The 24956-nt window shown below is 42.6% G+C and overlaps 2 protein-coding genes across 3 annotated transcripts in view; both read right to left on the minus strand.

The window, feature by feature from the left end:
- The window catches only part of TTLL5 (tubulin tyrosine ligase like 5), a 414761-nt gene that overhangs the window by 80099 nt on the left and 309706 nt on the right, over positions 1-24956 (minus strand). The window lies entirely within an intron of this gene.
- The window catches only part of IFT43 (intraflagellar transport 43), a 78701-nt gene that overhangs the window by 43184 nt on the left and 10561 nt on the right, over positions 1-24956 (minus strand). For both annotated transcript variants that reach the window (XM_017672271.3, XM_017672270.3), the window contains exon 3: positions 4441-4505. In XM_017672271.3, the coding sequence (XP_017527760.3) occupies positions 4441-4505 (65 nt within the window). The remainder of the gene's footprint in view (positions 1-4440; positions 4506-24956) is intronic.

Consider the following 24956-nt stretch of genomic DNA (forward strand, 5'->3'; position numbering starts at 1 on the left):
CACCGCGGTCACCCTCCCCTCTGGTGGCCCATTGCCCGTGTTAGCCATTCCATTCATTCCTCATTTAGGACATGCACGTCTGCCATCCCTGGTTTTTGTGAATGAAAATGCCCCATCTCCCCAAACAGAATCCAAGCTCTTGCAGGGCAGGAAGCATATCTACACTCTGTGCTCCCTGGAGCACCCATGAATAGCGGTATATCGTGTTTTCTGACCTTGGGGGGTAGGTCCTCAGTGGAGACCAACAATCACCTCTCCTGACCCTCATCTGCCTCCTCTCCTCTTTGTTTCACGTCTGTTCAGCTCATCTTTGCTTCAAGCTCTATGGTCACTCTGCCTCCCTACCTTGAAAAAGGGAAAAAACGTCCAATCCAAAATGAAATTTCCTCAATTCCCTGCTCCCCTCAACCTTTCTTGATAACTTACTGAGCCTTCCCAAGGTCCTTCCTGACCTGCAGGGAAAATGTCCCTGCCTCCTTCTGTCCAGGGTTAGTCTCTCCTGGAAGCTTTTGCCCTTCCGTCCAGGATCCAACTCCTTCATATCCCTCCTATTTCATCTCAAGTCACTCTTTCCCCATGTATTACACACATGGTTCTCAACACAGACTTCCCCTTCCCAATACTGTCCCATCTCTTCCTTTTTCTTTTCACAGTAGCACCTTAGTCCCCATTACTGTCCCCATTTCCTCACTTCATTTCCTCACTTCATTTCCTCTCAGCCCACTGTAATCTGGCTTTTGCCCCCAAACAGATCACTGCAGCCAGCTTCACAAAGGCCCCTAGTAGCCCCCCAACAGCCCTAAACCCAAGGCTCTGTCTGCGTTTTCTGTTTGTAGAGATGACTCAAATTGCACCTCTTTTCTGACCTCTCGGCCAGACTCCCCAAAGTGGGAATTATCTACACGGACCACCACCAGCCCCCGGAGCAGGTCTTTCCCCCTGCATCCCCTCTCCGACAGCACCGTGACCCAACCAGTCACAGCAGCTGGGCACCCGGCAGTGACCTCTAACTCCTCCTTTGCCCTGTGCCCAACCAACAGCACCTCCATTAACTCCTCTCCCAAACATCTCCACACCTCCTCTCTTGTCCCCTCATGCCACTGCCCTAGTTCAGGCACTTACCATCCTCCACGCAGAGTACTACCCTCCCAACAGGTCTTCCAGCCTTCCAGATCTCCACTTCCCACGGTGACAGAAAAGCAGCCATTTAAAACCCCTGATCTGATCATTTATTTGCTCAGTGAGTAGTCACTGAGTACTTACATGGACCAGCACGGTTCGAGGTACAGGAGGTATGTTAAAATGAGTGTGTCTCCTCCCGTGGAGCTTACGTTACAGTAGAGAGAACAAGGCAACATCTGTATTTGTACATGCACAAATGTGCACACATGTATGTATGCATGTACGTTAGGTGGTGATACATGAAGGAGATGGGGAACACAAGAGTGATGGTGAGTGCTACTTTACGTAATGTGAGACCAGGTAGAGCCTTGTTGGCCATGGTAAGGCCTCTGGGGTTTTCTGGACTGGGAGGAATGCCTCTAGAGCATTCTGAGCAGACAAGTGAAATGATCTTCCCTATGGCTCTGTGGAAATAAGACTGGGGAGACCAGTCAGGAGGTTCTCACTCAAGACAATGCTAGAAATGATGGTGGCTGCAGCTGGGTGCCGGCAGTGCAGACAACAGATGTATGTCAAGTACAGACTTAACATGACTTGCCAACACACTGAACATGAGCTGAGATAAAGAGGGGAGTCCAGGATGATTCCAGAGTTCACGGTCTGAGTGACAGGAAAGATGGAGTCACCATTTATGGAGGGAAACGTTGGGAGGTGAGGATTAGGGGATGGGGGAGAAGGGGTAGACAGTAACAGGACCAATTTGGACATGTTAGAATTGAGTTGTGTGTTCAAGTGGGAACATCATGTGGACAACTGATGTTCAGGGAAAGGACTGGCTGGGATATACATTTTGGAGTCACCACTGTGTAGGTAATAGCTGAACTCCCAAGAATGGACTGAGATCATGTGGAAAGTGAGTGCTAACAGAGAAGAGAGGAGGTCAGAGAAGGAGCTCCGGGAATCCCAACATTTACAGGGGTCAGGAATAGGTCACCGACTGAGAGGCCAAGCAAGTGAATACCTTGAAAAGTAACAAATGAAATGGAAAGGCACCTTTCTCCAAGAGGAAGCTGATTTGATCTGGAAAAAACTTTAATAAATAGATTGAGGAATAAACACTTGAGATTGTCTTTTGTTACTTAGGAAGCAGATACAGGATCTGTCTCATTTGCATATTTCAAAATAAATCCCAGATATATTACAGGTATTAAACTCCCCTGTAACCTGAAAAATGGGGCTCTTCTATAAGACTCTCACTGCTAGACCAAAGCCACCTTCTCATTTTCGGTCAGCACTAAATACTTGACAGTTGTATGTTCTGTAGAGGAGGCAGTGTGACACTGGCATAAGCACAGACCGAACGATCACCGGAACAGAGTAACAAGTCCAGAAGAAAACTCGGTACAAAGAAGCAGAATACGACAAAAGTAGCTTCTAGATTCACTGGGGAAGATGGATTTTTAAATAAATGGTGCTGAGACAGTCGCTAATTTTTAAAAAAGATAAACGTAGATCCATATCTCACACCATACCAACTGGAATTAGTTCCACATGGATTAGAGATGTAAATTTTTTAAACGAAAGGTGTGGTATGTTGTGATAAAACTTGATTTCTAAAAATAGGCAGTTGGCCTGTGGGTCATCGTTTTCTGAATCCTAATATATAGAAACAAAGAAGAATAAATTAAAATTTTAAATATGTATGTTTAGTTTTGCAAAAAGAAGTACAATAAGAATAAACCAGAAACTAAGAAACTAACCCAGAGAGGATGACAGGAGTGAGGTGGAGGGGCTCAGGACGGGAATGAGACATCTCTCGGGATGTGCTTCTCTACACCATTCTGATGTAAGCACACCATTATCATCTGTTCTTGCCAAAAACCTGTAACTTGAAACCTAAATCATGAAGAATAATCAGAGAAAACCAGAATGTGAGACATTCTACAAGGTAATGGGCCTGGATTCTCGAAAAAGTCAGTGTATGAGGGGAGGATCAAGAGAGACTAAACAGGCAGAACTGCCAAACACAGTGTGTGCCCTCTGACTGCATCCCGGAGCTAGAAAAGAATTTCCAGGACAACTGAGGAGACTTAAATATAAGCCATATATTAAATATTAAAACATTACAACATTGTTTAGATGTGATAATGATACTGTGATTATTTAGACACTGTCCTTAATTTTGAGAGAGGCATGCTGAAGTATTTAGAGGTGAAATGTCATGATGCCTGCAACTTACTTTCAAGTGATTCAGGGTAAAAAAGTGTGTGTGTGTATGAGGGGGAAAGAAATGAGAAGGGAGACAGGACTGGAAAAAATACTTTTGACAGTGTTAGTCTGAAGGCAACAGCACTGAAGGAAATTCTGAGCACGAGTAATGTCTATTCTTTAGGAAAAAGAAATCCTCTTCCAGAGTATATCTTAATGAGGTAAACATGGTATGACAGTTGACCATCCTGCTAGTGAAGTTTTTTTTTTTTTTGGTTTACCTTTCATCTAAGACTTGGTGCAAGGGATTAAAGACCCAAATTATTTCTAATCAGCAGTTACTAACAGGCAATTTAGAAAGTTATTTTAAGAAGAACACAGAATGGGGATGGAGTCAAAAGGTACAAACCTCCAGTTATAAAATTAGCCCCAGAGATGTCATGCACAGCATGGTGACTGCATATTTGAAAATTGCTAAAACAGTAGATCTTAAAAGTCTTCATCACAAGAAAAAACGTTTTTTCTCTTTATGTGTGGTGACAGACATTAACTAGACTTATTGTGGCAATCATTTTGTAATATATACAAATATCAAATCACTATGTTATACACCTGTATGTCAATTACAGTCAGCCAAAAAAAAAAAAAGGACAGATTGCTACAACATGGATCAATTTGGAAAACATTATGCCAAGTGAAAGAAGCTAGTCACAAAGGATTACATACTATATGATTCCATTTATATGAAATATCCAGAACAGGCAAATCATAGACAGAAAGCAGACTGGTGGCTGCCCAAGTCAGGGGAACATGGGAAGAGACTGCAACGGGTACAAGGTTTCTTCAGGGGGTGAGAAAAAGGTTCTAAAATTGATTGTGGTGATGGTAGCACAACTCAGTGAGTGTACAAGAACAACTTACTGTACATTTTAAATGGGTGAATTACATGGTATATGAATTACATCTCAATAAAGTTGCTGTAAAAAATAAAGAGAACAAAAAATAAATAAATAAATAAATAAAATAATAATAAATAAATAAATAAAATAAAGAGAACAACACCGGAGGAGCAAAGCGGCTGACTCCACCTCCTGAGCGCCTGGCACTTACTTGGAAGACTTCGTGGAGTCATCTGCCCAGCCTCCTTTCCTGCGGGGTGGTTTGGGAGGCGGAGCCTGCAAGGAAAGAGAAGCCAAAACAGCACAATCATTCACCCTTGGCATTCAAGCAGGCAGTGGCTGAGGTTAAGGCCTCCTAAATGAATATTCTGCCTATCAAAACTATTTGAATAAAAATATAGCGACCTTTCTAATTTGTTATGAAAATCTGCATGTTTTCATACCCTTCTGTTAGATGTACGTAAATCAGCAAGAACTGCACGGCAATTTGGCAATGTCCACTGAAAGCTAAAATGCTCATACTTTTTGAGCCAGCGATTCTAATCCCAGGAATTTATTCCAAGGAAATAAGTAGAGAGAAACATAACGTCAGTTTTGAACTGTGAATAATTAGGAACAACCAAAGTAGACAGCAATAAGGCATTAAATAAAGCATAGAATATACATGTGGAAATACTGTATAATAATAACAAACTATGTTTTAAAAAGAATACTTAATGATATAAGAATGTGTAATATAAATTAACTTTTAAAAACATGTTATAAAACAGTAATCATATGCTTCTGAATTTGTGAAAAGGTTACTAATATGCAGCTCATGTTGATCAGCTGTAAGTGTGTGATGAGGGGGACTTTCAGCAATAGAATTGTCGGCAATTTTCAGTTTCCTTCTTTGTGCTATTATGCATCTTCCAAGTTTTATTTTACAACCACCTCTATTAGTTTAATAAACAGGAAAGTAATAAAATAAAGATATAAAAGAGACTCAAAAGACATAAGCTAAATTGGTATATTAAAAATCTACTGACACTTTTGCTCAGGAAGCATTCACCTGCATTGGATAAATTCAGAAACACAAGTGCAGGAATTCTGCCCAGCATTTCTTAACTGGAAATACCAAGAGAAAAGCAAGCAATCCACTGAATCATTCAAGTTTGATGAGACGCAAAGAACATTCAAAGCCACAGTAATCAAGAAAATTTTGTACTGGCACAAGAACAGACCCACAGACCAATGGAACAGAATAGAGAGCCCAGATATAAACCCAAGCATACATGGTCAATTAATATATGATAAAGGAGCCATGGATATACAGTGGGGAAATGACTGCCTCTTCAACAACTGGTGTCGGCAAAACTGGACAGCTACATGTAAGAGAATGAAACTGGATTATTGTCTACTCCATAATTCAAAATGGATCAAAGACCTGAATGTAAGTCATGAAACCATAAAACTCTTAGAAGAAAACATAGGCAAAAATCTCTTGAATATAAACATGAGCAACTTTTTCCTGAGTGCATCTCCTCAGGTAAGGGAAACAAAAGCAAAAATGAACAAATGGGACTACATCAAGCTAAAAAGCTTCCGTACAGCAAAGGACACCATCAGTAGAACAGAAAGGCATCCTACAGTATGGGAGAATATATTTGTAAATGACATATCTGACAGGGGTTAACATCTAAAATATATAAAGAACTCATACACCTCAACACCCAAAAAAGAAATAACCCAATTAAAAAATGGGTGGAGGATATGAACAGACACTTCTCCAAAGAAGAAATTCAGATGGCCAACAGGCACATGAAATGATTCTCCTCATCGCTAATTATCAGGGAAATGGAAATTAAAACCACAATGAGATATCACCTCACACCAGTTAGGATGGCCAACATCGAAAAGACTAGAAACAACAAATGCTGGCGAGGATGCAGAGAAAGGGGAACCCTCCTACACTGCTGGTGGGAATGTAAATTAGTTTAACCATTGTGGAAAGCAATATGGAAATTCCTAAAAACACTAAAAATAGAAATCCATTTGACCCGGGAATCCCACTTCTAGGAATTTACCCAAACAGAACATGTTCTCATATTCAAAAAGACATATGCACCCTATGTTTATCGCAGCACTATTTACAATAGCCAAGATAATGGAAGCAACCTAAGTGTCCATCAGTAGATGAATGGATAAAGATGTGATACATATATGCAATGGAATATTATTCAGCAATAAGAAGAAAACAATCCTTCCATTTGCAACAACATGGATGGAGCTAGAGCATATTATGCTCAGTGAAATACGCCAGGCGGAGAAAGACAAGCACCAAATGATTTCCCTCATTTGTGGAGTATAACAATGAAGCAAAACTGAAGGAACAAAACAGCAACAGATTCACAGACTCCAAGAAGGGACTACCAGTTACCAAAGGGGAGCGGTGTGGGAGGGAGAGTGGAGAGGGATGGAGAAGGGGATTGAGGGGTATTAGGATTAGTACACATGGTGTGGGGGGATCACAGGGAAGACAGTGTAGCACAGAGAAGACAAGTAGTGACTCTGTGGCATCTCACTACACTAATGGACAGTGACTTCAATGTGGTATGGGGGGACTTGATAATACAAGTGAAGTATTATCAAGTATAGTAACTACAATGTTTTTCATGTGGAACCTTTATAAGAGTATATATCAGTGATACTTAATTTAAAAAAAAATAGACGCAAAGAACATTTCCTATTCTGAATAACCAACATCCTCCTAGGACTGTTGTATGAAATATCAACTTTCTTTTTCCAAGAGCTTCACTTAATTTTAACTGCTGTTCTTAGTCTGAGGAGATACTTAGATGAATGGACTAAAACAGGAGGTTCCCTAGCCTTTCCCTATAAAGACTAGGTGGTATACATATTTTATTTTGAGGGCCATGTAGTCTCTGTTGTAAATACTCAATTCTTGATACTGTATGACAATAAGCAGCCATAGGCCAAAGTAAACACATGGGTGTAGTTGTGTTTCAATAAAACTTTACCAAAACAAGCAGCAGGCCAAATGTAGCAGGAAGGATGTGGTTTGCTGAGCCCTGGACTAATATATGTCACTGAAACGCCCTTTAAATCAGTTAAAGCCTAACTTGTAACTTTTTAAGAACACACTCCCTTCAGCGTGCCAGAATGCCTTTATGCCTCTGATATGTTTGTTTTGCACCAGGATACATTTTCCTTCCTGCTTCTCCAGTAGCACCCTAGCCTGCCAAGGACATGCTTGGTCTAGATACTAAGCTTTTCTGCTGGGTGAGTCAGACCTGCTGGAAATGTTGAAGAAGCCAAGTCCTGGAATGCCTACATTCAACTTAGCTCCCAGGAAATGTAAATAGTGCTTTAAAGAAAACAAACTTGAGTTTTCTATACTAGGTAATTGAGCTGTTTGGGGAGCTCTGTCTATCTCAGAAATGACAAAATGTAGAGGTGGTAAACAAGCTATTGTGTGTCTCTATCCGAGGAAAGTCAAAGATGTACTAAGAGCTGCCAATTGTCTCTTCCAGTTTAGGCATCTTTTCTGCAGTACCTGCCAGCCCACAGCTTACCCACCCCTAGGCTGGAAGGGGCAGGCCTTGTACCTCACAGTTCCACATCCCTTAGACACAGCTGACTGACCCAGGGGTGCAGCCATCTGACCCAACTGGAACCAATCAAATTCTCTGTCCCAGGGATCTGGACTTGAAGCTGATGGCAGTGAGCACTGAAAGTACAAAGACCAGCTGGAATCAGAGTGACCCAAGGCAGTCTGGGGTTTTACAAACCCAAGTTGCATATAAGCAGAAACCAAGAACCTTGCCCTACTGCGCTCTTACTGTGTGTAAAGGCACTACGCTGGGGAGACTTCAAAGGTTAAGTTGAACTAAACTGAACTGAACCACACTGGGCCCTTCAAGGATGTTTTGAAAACAAGCTGGCCCGCAGCTAGTTTCCCTGAGCTTTTTGCAGGTACATCCCATACTTCTCTACCCAATGTGATAATGCACATTCCTGAATTTGGAGGTCATGGACCTCTAACAGCAGGTTTTGCTCAGCCAGTGGCTTTTTGTTTCTTTTTGTTTTTAAATTTAAGCTACAAATTTTAAAAGTTGGAAGCTTCCACATACAGTGTCAGTTTCTAGCTTCTCTTAAAAAACTGGACAATCTAGGAATGTTGGCGCTGAGTAGCAGCTGTCCCCTACAGAGAAAGCATGTGTGCATTCCAGTTGGCCACAGTCCCCACACTCCCTTTCGGTCTCCTTCCTGCTCAGTCAAATGCCAGCTGCCATCTATTACCACTGCACTTGTGCAGTCGCTTCTCTTCCAGTACAGTCATCTCTGTTCCACTATCTACTGGAAGACAGGAAAAGGAAAACGAAATCAGGTGTTCTGAGAACAATGAGGATAGCATAGTTCTTGGTTGGAAATGTGTTCTTGTCTTACAACTTCATTGTGCAAACTGGAAGTGTGCCTGTGTCTTATCTGGAATCCCACTTACTTGCCAAAGCTCTGTGCCTGGCTCCTGAAGGCATCTGGTCAGCAAAAAGCTCAGCTGGGATCCTCTGCTTTCATCTCTTTGCTCTAGTTGTTGGGAAGGAAAGAATGAACCAAGCAAATCCATGGTGCCTCCAGGTCAAGGGTGCCCAAGTCCACCTGGCATCTCCCCACTGCTGTAAGATGCTCAGGGTCCCCAGAAGGGGAGGAACCTGTGGGGCACTGGCAAGATTCCTCAACTTGTGTCTCGTGACACCACCTCTGCTCTTTACCATGGGGTGGGGATTACAGTGGTGATAGGAGGAACAGAGACTGACCGGGAGGGCACTGTAAGCAATCATGCAGCACGGAAAAGCAGCACAGGCAACAAACCTCTGTCAAAATGCACCCTTTTGGGTAACTGCTAAACTGCTAGGGAATTAAAGTAGTGACTATATAATAGGTGCTTAGAGCAGGGCCTGGTCCACAAAAAGTCCTGTATCTTTACTGTTATCTTCACTGCCATCATCATTATTACTAACATCAATATATGAAAGGTCAGATAATGTACAATAATATATTTTCTTATTCTATTTTATTTAAGTGGTATTGTATCCTACCATTTATAGGAAAAAAAAAAAAAAGACTCCTTTGAGCCTGGCCTGAGCTGTCACTTTGGCCAATAATAGACATCGTATGTTTAATAAAGTTCTCTAGGATTCCAAAAACCAAAATTATCTGCTTTATCTTCTTTTACTGCAAACCCCAGGAAGCCATGGCTGTTGGGGGGATGAGTGAAAATTCTTTCTGTCTGGAGGCAACACAAAGATACATTTTTTTCTCATATTCTTCCCATTACAAAATGGTACCATTGCTAAATTAAGGGCAGCAGTTTCAAAACAAAAAGATCACCATGTAAGAATCACCCTCTCTCATCCAACAGAACTTAAAACCTAGTTCCCAAATCAGAATGTCTTTTTCACTAAGACTGAAGACTTCAGGAGTTGACACAAGGTTGTGAAAATTATGTAAGCAACTTGTCATTCAGGTTACCTGGGAGAGGAAGAGTTGCAAAAATCCTTTGCATAAAATGGGGTAGAGACAACAGCATTTCTCCCCGCTCCGCACTGGGAGTCTTGGGCAACCTCAGGAGAGCGCAGAGGATGGAGATGGGAGGGGCGGGCAGCTGGGGATGGGATGGGCAGGCAGCTGGAGATGGGAGGGGCGGGCAGCTGGGGATGGGAGGGGTGGGCAGTTGGGGATGGGAGGGGTGGAAGATGGGGATCGGAGGGGCGGGCAGAACTTCGTTCTCTTCATGGCAGGGCTTTGCCATTTAGCAGGGGCTGGTCTCTGATGGGGAATCCTTAGGTTCATGATTCGGTATTTGAGTCCAAGGATAAGGAATTAAAAAGAACACAGAACTCCACTATGACTCTTATTATGGCCACACACAAATACCCTGTCAAGATGAGAGAGATTTAACCACTGTTACCAAGTTATAAAAACTCTTCCCCAGAATTCAACTCTGTTCCCTATGCAGGGGGCAGTCTATGTGCACCAGATGAGATAGAAAAAGCAGGTGTCCTTGCCTCTAACTTAGTGAGGCAGGGAGGCCGAATTCAGTGTGTGCCAGGCCTTGTGAAAGCTGTGTGATTAGAAGTCGGCCTAACCTGAAACTTCAAGAGGCTACAGTGGAGGTGGGAGGTAGGCGCCAGTGATGGAGGCGTGAGAGTCATTCCAGGGACAGGCTGCACCCAGGGTCCAAAGGTGAAGCGGAGAAGGATTCCTCACCACAGGGAGTTCCACGGAATTCTTCAGTTTTCTCATCACCTTTGGCAGTTTTTATTGGGCCCCTTTCTCCCGGGGCATCTTTAAGACAGGGCTCTGACAAGCCTGCTGAGCTCACAGTACATGACTAATGGCTAAACAGAACTGGTCCAAGTTGGGAAATGCTGAGAACAAGAAGAGGCCAAGGAAGCTTCATGGAAAAAGCAGGACTCCTTCTGGATTGGAAAGAAAAACAGATGAAAAGGAAAAGCACACCAGAAGCACCCAGACCCAAGGTGTACGGATACCAGGACAGCATGTAACACTCAGGCTGCAGCAAACGCTGTTAATTGGTCACCATATTGGTAAGGGTCCTGGGAAAGCTCTTTGGGAGTGTGAGCCCCTCAGCATTTGTAGCTTCACGGTGCAGGCTGTAGGTGGAAGCTGGTGACTCTGGATCATAAAGCAGCAGAAATTAAGTGCAAATGTTCTGTTTAAAATCCAAGTGGATGATTAGCTTCTAGCAATATAACTTAAAAGCTCTGGTAGGTTCTTTTACATGGACAGTCCAGCCCCTGAATGCCCAGCTGCTCTCCCTAAGAGCTACAATGACATCTAGACACCTAATTAGCTCTGTTTCACAAAGAGCCTGAACGCCCTCCCCAGCCTGACTGTCAGAGTCATTGCCGGGAGTGGTGAGAAGTGGGCTGGTACAATTCTGTTTAGCCTTTAGTCACGTACTATAAGCTTATTACATGTCCTGCAAGCTTGTTACACTGCAAGAATGGTAGGACTTCAGTTACAGATCCTTCCATCTGTGCCAGAGGTCCTACCCTGCTCCTGCCCATCAGGTCTGGGTAGGATAGGAGGACACATGAACATGTGATTTAGATTTTCCTCAAATCTGTGCATCTCAGCTCTCTGTGTAATGGCCAGGGCATTTAAAGGAAAAAGAGTATTCTTGCTCCCATCCTTGAAACTAGAAACTTACCCTTGAGGCAGGCTGCAATAGTCATGAAGGTTTTCTCATGAGGGCCCCCAACTCCAGAATCCTCCTGGACCAAGCACTTGGGAAGATATTACTAATCTGCTTGAATAATTACGACTTTGGAAGAAATCTGTTTCTATCTGTGTGTTAGGAAAGGATGGAGGGGGTGATGGAAACCTGGATGGGTGCATAACAGTAGAGCTCAAATTCTCTTAAAAGCCTGAGAGAAGACCTGATCCTAGAATTCAAAAGTCCTGGTTTAAACTGCTCTGCTCCTGAAATTCAGAGGCACAGCCCCAAGATATCTGCTGGGAAAACAATTTCCAATTTTGGCAGATTTACTGCCAGGTAACATTAACCAAACTTCTCTTTAAAAAAGACAATGTGCAATACCAGAAGGGACAGAAATAGTAACAAGTGATGGTAGCCCTCAGGCAGTGCATCCCTCCTGTTCTCTCTTGAAAGCTGGAGTCACGTCTCTGAGTGTGGGAAACGAGCACAGCCTGCCGGGGCTGCCGCCTGATGGACAGAGGGGCCAGGACCCTGCATAGCTCCTGAAGAGAAGCAAAAATGTGCTCTCTCCAAAAATAAACAGGGGCGGGAATGACAGCGAGTAAGGAGTTGGAAGCACGTGACTGGTGGTTGCGGGCCTGAAATACCAGCTTTCTACAAAAAGGAGCCTGTGAGAGGCAGAGAGCGGGGAAATTCAGGAAATGACCTCTTTATATGGTCTCATCCGAATGGGCTAAGATTCAACTAACTGGAATTACCACGCCAGAGGGAGCCTTTAGGGCCAGACTTATTTCTGATCTTTATATGGTTCCCCCAGATTCTTAAGATGCCGAAATAGAAAAGATGCTGCAGTGCCAAAAAAGGAGCCTTTTGAGTTTAGAAACTTCTCTCACACTCTCAAAGGTCCTGGAGAAACCCCACAACATGAAACAGTCCCAAATCCAAACTGCAACCTGTTTCAAAAAGCCAGTGTAAACACATAAACTCCCAACAGAAAAGACAGTTAGTTAAGCAAGCGCCATTGCAAACTTCACACCTACCTATCCTCCAGCTTCTACAAGCAATACATACAGCTCCCATGTTCAAATCATGATTACTGGCTAAAAACAAGCTCTCTTCCTCTCTCTAGCAACCTGAAAGAGGACCCAAGAAAGGTGTTCTTACAAGCTGGATGAGAGAGAAGACTAACACTTACTGATATGCGCAGGGGCTGGCATTTACTCCTCAGATCTGTCTTCCATGCACTGTTCCATCTCTCCCAGTTTTTTCTTCCAGCCTCAACCCTGGATCTAACAACTAATTCATCACAGACCTGAGTTTTCCCCTCATAGATTTAAGGCCATGGATGGTAATGGACCACCCAAGCTTATAAGCAAACCCCTGTGAGTAAACATAACTCTTTCAGGCTGAACTGGACATATCAAAATGCAAATTCTATTTTAAGAATAAGAAACTTGCCTGTTAATAGATGCTAAAACATGAGGGGAAAGGCTGACTGATGGGGACCTAGACACTCTCACGGCACGAAAGAATCGCCCCTTATATTACATACAATTTCAAGGGAGAAAATGTTAACAACAGAGGTACCTCTTCACCACCCTAACTCTATGTTCAAACTCAGCAGCCCTGACGGTCGGATGGAATGAGCACCACTGGAGGCACACAGGACCACCCCAGAAGAATTTCTGCCACACATGTGTGACTAGCATCTAACCAAGCCTTCCAATTACATTTCCAGAGAGAGGATTAAGTTCAGTGGCGCTATGAAGAAAGAATCAGACAAATCCAGCATGAGGGACAGTCTAGAGAAACCCCACCCCAATCTCTTCAGAAGTCAGTACCACTAAAAGGGTGGGGAGCGGCCAGCAGGGGATGATTCTGCATTAAGAGACTTGAGAGAGGGACACTTAATGGAGTGGTTCTTGACTGGATCCTGGTTTGAAAAAAAATAGCTATAAAAGACATTTTGGAGACAATGGAAGAAATGAATACGGACTGGGTAATAGATGCTATCAGGGAATTGTTAATACTGTTAGGAGTGAAATTATGGATTTCTAGGAGAATGTTCTATTCTTTAGAGATACATGCTGAAGCATTAAAGCAGTATGTCATGATGTTTGCTGCAGAAGACTTCAGCAAAAAGTTATATATAAAACACATAAAAAACAAAAAGTTAAAAAAAGGAAGAAACTAGATCATGTGAAGTCTGGGTTAACAAAAGGGAAAAAAGGCAGTGTTGCTGAGGAGACGGGCACCAATATGAGGTTGTTCACAGATAGATCTGCTCAATGCAGAGCTATGCTGAACAGGGACAGGGACATTCTCCAGTGCATGGCTGGGAATTTCTAATGCTAACACTCTGAGCACCAGAAGACAACTCTGCACTCAAAAAGCCAGGTCTTGAGATCCCTGTCAGAACTAGAAGTGACAGAAGAATGAGCTTCTAAATACAAGTCCTTCCTTACACTGCCCTCCCCCAGTTTACTGTGGATTGTATTTTAATTGTGTATATATGTATATGTGAAATGTGGGTAAGGAAAAAAAAATGTGGTGAAAAGAACACTACATTAGATAAAAAAATAATCAGGGTTCTAGTCCTGACTCTACTACTAACTAGTTCCATGATCCTGGATTTAACTCATGGTAGAAATGATTCTTCCCAGTGCTACATAATTCTGTGATTCTCAGTCTATGAATTATATGGTAACTCCTTTCAGGGAGTATCTAGATAAACAGATGTAAATGATGACATGGAACATTTATCGTTTGAGCTCGTATAAAGAGGGATAGAGACAAAACAGAGAGACAAGATACAGAGAAAAAAGGGAACATGTAAGCATAAAGCTTTGATCGATGGTAAACAAACCAATCTAGGCAATGAGAGAGAACATATCAACTAATTCATAGCTAATAATAATAATAACAGCCAACATCTACTGAGGGTTTACAATATGCCAAAGCTTTAGGATTGCTTTGAAGAATCTTCATGACCCAATCAAGTGGACACTACCACATACCAAGTTTACCAATGAGGAAACTGAGGCTGAGAGAGGAACTTGCCTAAAACTATCCTATTGGTAAGTAGTGGAGCAAGGATTCAAATCCAAGTCTCTGACACTGAAGCTCTGTACTGAAGCAGATGACAGATGATTTCTTAGACTCCAGATGCATGCCAGCTAGAACAGGCTTGTAAAGACAGAGCAGCTACTGAAAAAAATCTGGGATGAAACAAAGCTCAAAACAAGAGATTGGATCAATGACAAATACACGACCTGAGAAGGCCAAGCCCAAAGCACCACCTCCTTCATTTATGTTCTGGGCACAGAGTAAGAGGTACCTGCTGATGATATAAACATGTTCAATACGACAGGACGGCCAGCAAGTAGCTTGGTCTAACCCTCACCTCTTGAGTGAGGCGACCCGAGGGGTGGGTTAAGGGTAAAGTCAGGATTAAAAAGTGATGCCAAAAATAAACTGTTAACAGTCTTAGCACTGTGCCAAACGGTGTTAGGGCAAATGCAATACAAATCTTTGTACCAGGAAAGTAGCTGTGACTTTACTGCCCATCACAAGATATTCTCTGCACACCAGCAGTGGGTTAGAGCTAGAGAGAAGCAAAGAAGAAAGTTATACTTTGAAAGGTGGGCAGTGGGGCAGGAGATGGACAGGATGGGAAAAAGGGGCAGTCAAATTCTAGAATCTCGACATTCTAGCCGCATAACCCTGGGCTGGTCACATTTCCATTAGGCCTCCTTCTCCTTGCATGTAAAATGAGAACGGTCACAAATCCCTCACAGATCCGCTGTAAACACTGCAGACAATCTCTGGCACACAGTAAACAATAAATAGTGAGAGAGTGGCTACTATATTATTTATCAGGAATAATAAAAGTAATAAGATGCATACTTGAGAGGAAAAAATCTTTAATGCTTGGGGTTAAGACAATGGGGCATTTTTAACATGCAAACCCTGGAGGGCTTCTTCTTTGGGACTGCCTTGGACACATTTCATGCCAGGGATCCAACCCTTACCTATTTCAACTTCCCTGAAGAAAAAGAAATCCTTTAAAGTTGCCTGAACCAAGAAGAGGAAATCATGGTTCCACTGCTCACTGAGAAATAAATGTGATGCTCAGAACAACTACTGTGTCTAGTGATTACTCTGGTGGTGTCAGACTTCTCCAAATATTCCCACTACCCCATAATAAAAAGACCCGTATGGCATGGCTCACAACATAGCCATCAAACTGCCCACTTCAAATGACTCATGGGAAAGGGCTGACAGTACTTGCTGATGTGACTGATGCAAAAAGAACAGATTTCAGCCCCCAAAATCATTCTAAAAACTCATTCTGGGTTTTTCTACCTTGGGTAGCATCCTCTTAATCTCAATTACATCCCTTTGGGACATCCTAAATCAACTCTGCCCTGTTTCCGTGTCTGTACCTTCCAGACACTTCTAAAGAAATGCCCTGTTCTGCCATACCTTTTGCAGTTCAGTCAAAATAAACATTCCTTTAAACGTTCATCACAAATCAAAACCTGTATGTTTTTGTCATTCTCTTAACTCCCTTCAGTTTGTTAAAATTCACCCATCATGTGTGTAGCCAGAAATGTGCACAATATCGAGGGTGTAAATTCCTGGCACCCTAAGATGCTACTCCTCCTGGCACCTGTGACTTTGTACAAGCACAGTTTAGACTTGCTACCTCAGCCAAATCCAGAGTGGAATAACTGGGAGGAAGCTGAGAGCAGAGGAACAAGCTGTAACCTCGATGCCTTTAGAAACCTGATCTCTCACAAGACTCCTCAAGGGTGAATGACAGAAAATGAGTACTGAGCTATGGACTGACGGCCCCCATCACAGGAGACCGAGAGCTCCAGCACTGCCACCCAGCTCCAGTCCCACTCTGTTCACTGTGATGAGACCCCGCACATCAGCCCTATCACACTGCCATCCCTCTTTATCCCGCTCAGGTTGTGGAAGCAAGAGAAGACATTCTAAGCAGAGAGCACGGCCATGGCTAGCAAAGTAGCACACACATCACTCTGTCCCCCAGTGGTTTTTTTAACTTCTAGAACTGTGTTTCCCAAACCTCTAGATTTCATGAACTGTCAATATATTGAAAAACAAATTTTGTTTGTGAGAAGTGGGATGTGGCTGGCAGTACAGAGTTCGCAGTTGGAAATCTTTTTAAAAAGTATATATATATATTTCCTCTTACCATCATTTAATTAAAGAGGGGACCTTCTCAATTTCCCCAAATTAGGAAGGGCACAAACCAAGATAAAGACTGGTCCTTTAAACTGAATAAATTTAGTTTATGAAAAACTTACCAGGTTGTTCTTAGTTTCCTCCTTTTGGTAAAAACTTCCCCGGAGACCAATGTCCCATCATGCTCTGCTCTTTTTATTAGTTTATTAGTCCAAATCCAAGGTTCACCTCTCAGGCTTTTCTCCCACTGTTTCTTAAAAATGAAAGGCTGAAGGCCAGCTGCTCTACTGCTCCCAAGTGACAGTGCCCTGACACAAAATGCACGACCCAAGTACAGTCACTTCATCCATAAATTTTGCTGCTCAGTTTGAAGTCGTACAGGATGATCTCCTGCCCTTGAAATAGCAAATGGCCAACCTCTCCCACTCTAGAGGCCTTTCTAGATGAACTTTTCAGAGTGCTTGGCACAAGTCTCTATGGATGAGTACACAGCACAGGTCTACATGAATAAGCACTCACATCCTAGTGGTGACCATATCCCAGCTCTCTAGTTCTCCTTTATACCCATGTTTCTGATCATTACTTCCAAGTGCACCAGTGATGTCAGAACGTTTTCTATCTTAAGAGCTAATGTGCCTGAATTTCCAAAGTGATCCTAAGAGAAAGCCAACACAATCTGTTTCTACAACAACCACTCCCATGTTTTTCTTGCCTGCAGTACCACTTGAAAAAACCACAGCAGATTCTGAAACAATACGAAAGCAATTGGTAGGTTCTGGATCCAGTAAGAGCAGTTTGCATTCAACAAACCTTCACAGACAACGATTATGAACTCTGGACAAAATACCTAAGACAATTATTTGAAGGCATTGGAAGGTAAGCAAAAGGCAGAAACTGGAGGAGATTTGACTCTCAAAAGAAAAGAACTGCATTGGGTAAAAAATCCATATTTAAAGGGATTTTTCTTCTTGAGTGACCTCTCCAGTCTGAGCAGCAACTGTACAGCTAGGATGCAAGCAGAAAGCTGTGGTTTTATTGACTTGAGGACAAAATTGGGGGCTGCCAGAGTCACTAAAAATAAAGAGGGAGAAGTCCTGGGAAGTAGGGAGCCCTAAATCTGCATTTAAACTCCCCTAAAATCTTTTAGTCAATACCTGGACTGCATGAGGGGCCCAGTGAAGAGCTTAAAAAAAAAAAAGCTGAATGATGAGACAGAGATTGGAGTCTAAGTTTCACCAAGTTTGAGGTCTTTGGTACACACCTTGGGTTTTCCCAAGAAATCCCAGAAGAGCCATACCTTGGGAATAAAGACTACATTCTACTAGGACTATAGGATTTGCTCTAGGACTAAGGGCAAACCTAACAAAAGCCAAAACCAAGGCTTCATTAGTTCAAGGTGACTTGCAAACAATTAAAATGCCTGCTAAAACAAAACAAATGCTTTTCAGAGGAAGGTGACATCTACAATGCATTATCACAATGTACTGTGTGCAAATAAAAATTACTGAACATGTGAAGAAACATGAAAATGTGACCCACAATCAAAAGAAAATCAATTAAAAACTGACCGAAAGATGACTCAGATACTGCACTTAACAGATAAAGGTTTTAAAGCAGCTAGTATAAATATGTTCAAGGACCTAAAAGAAAAGATAATCATAATGAATGCACAAATGGGGAAATCCAACAGAAATAGAATATATGTAAAAACTACAACAATAACAAACAGGGGAAAAACAAATCGAAATTCAGAACTTAAAATTTCAACATCTGAAATGAAAAGTTCAGTCTGAGGACAGTATAAGAAATTAGTAGTGAACCTGGAGACAGATCAACTGAAAATATCCAACTTGAAGAAAAAAAGATAGGAAAACAATGTTTCAGGGACAAAACACACAAGATAAACCTACGGACAATATCAAGCAATTTAACATATATGCAACTGGAGTCCTGAGAACAAGAAAAGAAAATGGAACAAAGGATATTTGAAGAAATAATGGCTTAAAATTATCCAAATTTGGTGAAAAATATTACTGAAACAAGAACCTCAGGCAAATCCCAAGCAGAATCAATACAAAGAAAATCACAGCTAGGCACATCATAATCAAAGTGTTGAAAACTAAAGGAGATAAAAAGGAAGTATTTAAAACAGGAAAAGAAAGGAGAAAAGATTTACATACAGGAGAACAATCATCAGAAACAATGAAGGCCAGAGGACAAAGGAACAACAATCTTTTAAAGTGCTAAAAGAAAAAAATTCTCCATCTATAACTCTTTATCAATAGAAAATATCCTTCAAAAATGAGAATGAAATAAAAATACTGTCAGATCAAGCAAACAGAGGAGCTGTTCTTGGCAAATCTGTACTACAAGAAATGCTAAAAGAAGTTCTTTGGACTAAAAAATGACACCAGATGGAAACTTGGATCTGCAGAGAGAAATGAAGAACAGAAATGGTAAACATGTGGCTGAATATAAAAGACGATTTTTCCTCTTAATTTCTGCTACATGATAACTGTTTAAAGTGAAATGACAAATGGTATCATGGGATTCATGACATATGAAGTTTTAAAGTATATAACATCACTAGCACAAAAGATGAGAGGGGACAAATGGACTTCTATTGCTGCAAGGGTCTCACATTTTATCTGAAGTGGCATAATATTAACTCTCTGTGTAGCCAGTAATTTAAGGATTCACATTCTACTCCCTAGAGCAATCACTTACAAAAAAAAGTATGAAAAGCTATACCTAAAAAGCCACCAGAGGGATTAAAATGGAATATAAAAGCAGTTGGCTAAACAGTGACATAATTCTCTGTTATACTGGGTAAAGGCATGTGACCAAAAATGTTTCAGTCTATCACCAGTGACATTCAACATTAGTCAGTACTCTTTTTCTGTAAAGTATCATTATTAAAAGAATATTTTACTATCATTGTGGTCCTTCTCAGTAATTATTGACATGCTACATAATGAGAAGAAATCTAGCCTAGCTAATGATTTCAGTGAGGTTCCCTGATCACTCTTACGGTTCCTGAGCAGATTAGATATTCTCTATTCATGGCACACTCTTTCCATCTCCTCACCTCTCCTAAATCCCAGCTTTCCCCCACGGACTTCATTATTCTTGCAGTTCTTTCAAGTAGAGCCTGTTCATTTTTTTAAACCCCACAAACCAGGGTCCCAAGTGAGGCTCCTGCCTCACTCCCCAAAGCTCTTCCGAATTATTATGGAACACTTCTTCTGAAACTTACACCGTTCAGCTCCATCCCCTCTCTTTCTTTACCTCTGTCACCCACAACTGCCTGGGCCCAGATTAATCCAAACTCGGGGCATTCCTGCTCTACAACTAGTCCCATCATTTCTAAGTAAAGTTCAACGTTCACATAAAAAGTTCATTCAGTGCTTAGCTTAATAGTTCTTGACCCTTTCAACACCAATGCCCTTGCTACTTTTTCAAACATGGTATAACCTGGAACCACGCCATCCCTGAAATACCCAGTTCCCTCCTTCCCTCCTATCTAAGAACTTCCTTCTTGATTTCACTTCCTTCTCTATCAACCCAGAGGTCCACCACATCATGGCTCACTTGTCTTTTTACCACATTTCTCCTAGAACTCCCCCAAACCTGACTCCAGTCAACCATATGCCTTCTCTGTGCTAACACCAGCCTCCTCAGGGGTGTTGGAGAAAACTGTACCATGCATATTTAGGCTTACCAAAACTATCTTCTGCCTTCTTTGAGCGGGATTCTACCTGATCTTCCTACTTCCAGTCTCACCTTCCTCCAATTTATACTCCACCCTGGCACAGGCCCCTGGAATTTACAGAGAGTTCCAGACAAGAAGGGAAAGCTAGGTCTCAATCAGGAGACTGCCATTTCTATGTATGCATTTCCGGTACACTGTTTGAGAAGATCTCTGAATACCCAAAGCTCTAATAACTTAGCTGTGATTTATTTTCTCATTGTAAAGTATTTCCTTTCATATCTCATTCTGAATTCTGAATTTTCTTTAAAAAGGCCTCCAAATTGTGTACGCTTCAGGACTCACAAAACCTGGATCCGTCCCTGACCGATTATTGCTAAAGCGCTCTTGCTTTCTAAAATGCAAATGATGCTATCTCTTCTCTGCTTACAACCCTCACACGTTTGCACCTGGAGATCATGAAGGGTCTGTGTGCCACCCAAATGGAGTGCTTCCATTATGTTCTTCTCAGAGGCCCCAGTATGCTGATGACTATATCTGTTACCACTACTCTTCAACTTTCTCTCTTAAGCTCTAGACCAAATTTTCAACTGTTTACTTGACAAACCTCTCTGAAAATACTGACGGCAACTCAAATCCAATGTGATAGAAATAATGATCTCTTCTTGCTCTCCCACTGCCGAGAGTCTTAAATTCTTGGTCTCAAAAATATTCTTGTCTATTCAGTCTTTTTAGCTACATGTGGGGGCAACTCCAGATTCTCCTTCTCTCCTACCTCCAACAGCCAATCTGTTACCACATCCTATCTATCTTCCCTTAAAAATGTCTCTGGGCACTGACCTCTCCTCTTGACCCCCTCTGCCTGGTTTTAGTTTGTTTGCAAAGCAGATCCATATGCCAGTGGTGTAAGCAAGACCACTGCATGTGGTACAGGGATGCCTTTTGAAAACAGCCATGCATGTACTTGAATGTGAACTTCAGAGGCCTCCCTCCCTACTCTAACTCCAACAGACCCAGATCAGGTGGGTCTTGCCTTCCTGGACTCTATTGGTTCCCTCTTGATTAGATCATTGGCCACTGGCTGATTCAGCCTCTAGCCCCTGCCCCTGTGGGGGTGGGGTGAGGCAAAGGTCTCTCATTAACAGTGACAAGGACATCACTCTTGACCCCTCCCAGCTTTTTGACACTCTCTCTTACCCTTGGCTTCAGGACACCACAGGGGCCTTGCTTCCCCCCTCCCCTCTGGCCACTCCTCCTGGATCTCCTTTTGGAACTACTCTTTGGCTGTGTGTTCCTCAAATGTGGGTTCTGTCCAAGGATCTCTTCTCTTCTTACCCCACCGACTCTCCCTTCCACCTCAGTACTAATGACTCCCAAATCGCTAGCTCGAGCTCTGAGCCCAGTCCAGAGCACAAGCATCACATAGCTGGGCCTCCTGGAATCCCCAGCTAGGGCTTTCCCCGGCACCTCAAACTAACCACCCTGTCCCAGAAGCAGGGCACTGTGCCCCCACACCTGTTCCTCATTCACTGGATGAGAACCTACAAAGTATGCAGGCTCCAGGCACAGCACGTGCATTTCTGGAGCTCACTATTACAGAGGGACACAGAACTAAACAATTATACAAACGTACAAACTGTGGTGAGGGCTTGGAGAAAAAGTTTTTTAAGAAAAGCTACAAGAGAGTAAAATGGTGGTGGGAGGGGTTTATAATTTAAATGAGAAGGTAATGTTCTCATTTAATAGCAGTGATAATCAAGCTGAACTCAGAGAAATAGGAGTCAGCCCAGAAAAGAGTGGGCAGTATTCTAGGGAACTATTCTATTCTCTTTATTCTACTCTATTCTGTATTCCAGTCTACATGCTGCCTATGGAATTATGGTATTCTAGGGAACTAGAAGAAGTAGGTGTGGATAAAATGAGAGTTCCGGTGGCCAGGATTTTCACCTGGCTGTGGTTGACTAGCTCACTGCACACCTGTGGGCAATACATGGCTGTTGACTCTATATAAAGAGCTCCACCCAGTGCTCTGGGCATGACACCGTGGCATGGCAGCCTTGCAGCCAGAAAGCAAAAGCTGGAGTGGTGGCAGGGCCGAGGACAGAGGCCCAGAGGATGGCTATGCAGGATGACTGTGCAGGCAGAGAGGCCCAGAGGAGGGCTGTGTGGAATGACTGTGTAGAGAGGCCCAAAGGACGGCTGTGCAGGCAGAGGGGCCCAGAGGACGGCTGTGCGGCCAGAGGAGCCCAGAGGATGGTTGTGCAGGCAGAGGGGCCCAGAGGCAGAGACCGGCTTGCTGCATGCAGACTCGCTCTGACTGAATGGGATTTTACTGACTGACCTGCCACCTGGAAATAAAGTTGGGTATAACCCTTTCACCCCAGCAACATTTTGCTGTCAATTTCTTTGGTTACATTGAATCCATAGCAAACTTGCCTGGGGCTGAAACCCATTGGCAAGACAGTAGGGAACTACATAAGCAAAGCAACAACTGTGTGACCACAGTAAGGTGGCAGATGTGAAATGAAGCTGGAGATGTAGAGAATTCCCTACTAATTCCTTATGGGTTCCCGGACCCGAGTCCAATGTGTATGTGGGGGTAGGGGGTCTTCTCATCATGACATCAAGCAATTCCTGAACACCAGCAAGGTGTCCAAGAACTCAACTCAGTTCTGACAATATCTACCTAAGGACAGCAGCAAATTCCCCAGGTTAAGGGCACCGACCTACAAGACTGCCCTCCACCCCCCACTCCAGGCGTCCATCGCAAGCCCCAGCCAGTTACCTGTGCTTCTGACCAACCAGCTACAGATTAGAGGTTCCCACAACCTCCCCCTTAGGTTTGATAAATTTTCTGGAGTGGCTCACAGAACTCAGGAAAACACATGTACCAGTTTAATAAAGGATACTGTGAAAGATACAACAGCCAGATGAGGAGATACATGGGGCAAGGTCCCAAATAAAGGAGCTCTATCCTTGTGAAGTTTAGGGCCTGGCTTGGTGGCACGTGGAAGTGCTCTGGTTCCCCCAGTGTGGAAGGCCTCCCCTACAGAGAAGCAGGATGCAAAACAGCAGACAAGTGCTCCTCTCAGGGGTTTTGGGAGGGCTCCACTGCATAGTCATGCCTGACTAAATCACTGGTCCCTGGCTGATTCAGCCTCCAGCCCAAAGGTCTCTCATTAACATAACAAGACACCCATCTCACCTTTAAGGCTCTGTAGTGTTCCCAGGCACTGTGGATGAAGACCACATATACCTGGGAAGTTCGCATTTGGTGATCTTTTATAACTCATTATGTCACATGTAAGAAATGCCCAAATCACAAAGGGTCTAAGTAAGAATTTAGGATTCTTTATCCTAAACACAATGGATATCTATAAAGGGTTTTGAGGATAAAATGAATGATGCCTATTTTCACAAGGCCACTCTAGCTGAACTGCTGGAGCGGGGGAATACAAAAGGAGAGACCAGTGATAAGGCTACTGCTGCTGTCCAAGTTAACAGTGGCCTAAACCATTTTTCTAATTCTTGGTAATTTTTTCCCTAATAGAATGGTATTTACAGCCATAGATTCTGAGAAGTCTGTGCTCTGGGAACCTTGCCTGAAATATAAGTCAATTCTCAGTACAATAAAAGTATCATTACCATGAAAAGTTTCACATACCCACCCCCCCAAAATTTCTGAACACATGCCAGTAGTCTGCTTACTCCAACAGCATCAAACTAAATTCCAGTATTACAACAGAATCTGAAAAGTGATTTGTAATGAGTCATAAGCAAATATGACCTGTGGTGGTTAAATCACGTGTGTTTTGGTTTAAAGCAAATTAGGGACACTGAGCCATCTATGCTGGGGCTTATCATCCTAATCAAGGCAACACGCTAGTGACAGGTCATAGGTATTTGCTTGGCTTGTATCACTGATTGATTCATTTACACGTTTTATTAAGCATCTAGCATATACCTGTAATAGCAGAATCTGGCTGACATAGTCTCTTATTTTGTGAAATCAAAAAATGTTTTCTAAACACTGTTAGATCACCATAGATTCAATATCACTTCGATAATGGGCAGATTTTTCTCCTAGGGTCACTAGGATCTATCCTATATCTATAAATGTTAAGAACAATCTGTCCTCAGAGGAATCTATCCTAAGAATTTCTAGGACATAAATGAAGTATGAACACTGCAAACTACCGATCTACTAAGCACTTCCTTATAACAGATGAACCAGAATTGTTTCAAGTCATCAGTGCTTGAACAGTACTTGAGGACACCTGTGAGCAAATGCCAATGCACAGGGTGAAATGTAATGGCTGCACTAAAGATGTGTTGAGGAAAAACAAGGTTAGAAAAATATAGAGAGGTCACTGTCTAACCCTCATAACTGTACCAATTATTTCAGGGTCATTTAAGAAACTCTGGCCTCATGGTTCATTTGTCAAAAAAGGCAAGGGTCTTCGAATATTTGAAAACTATCTCACTGCTTGCAAAAGTCACTTGCAACCACTACCCCATCACCAGTACAGTTGATTGCTCCACTAACATATCCAACATG

This window comes from Manis javanica, chromosome 8, assembly GCF_040802235.1.
Source record: "Manis javanica isolate MJ-LG chromosome 8, MJ_LKY, whole genome shotgun sequence".
Taxonomy (NCBI): Eukaryota; Metazoa; Chordata; class Mammalia; order Pholidota; family Manidae; genus Manis; species Manis javanica.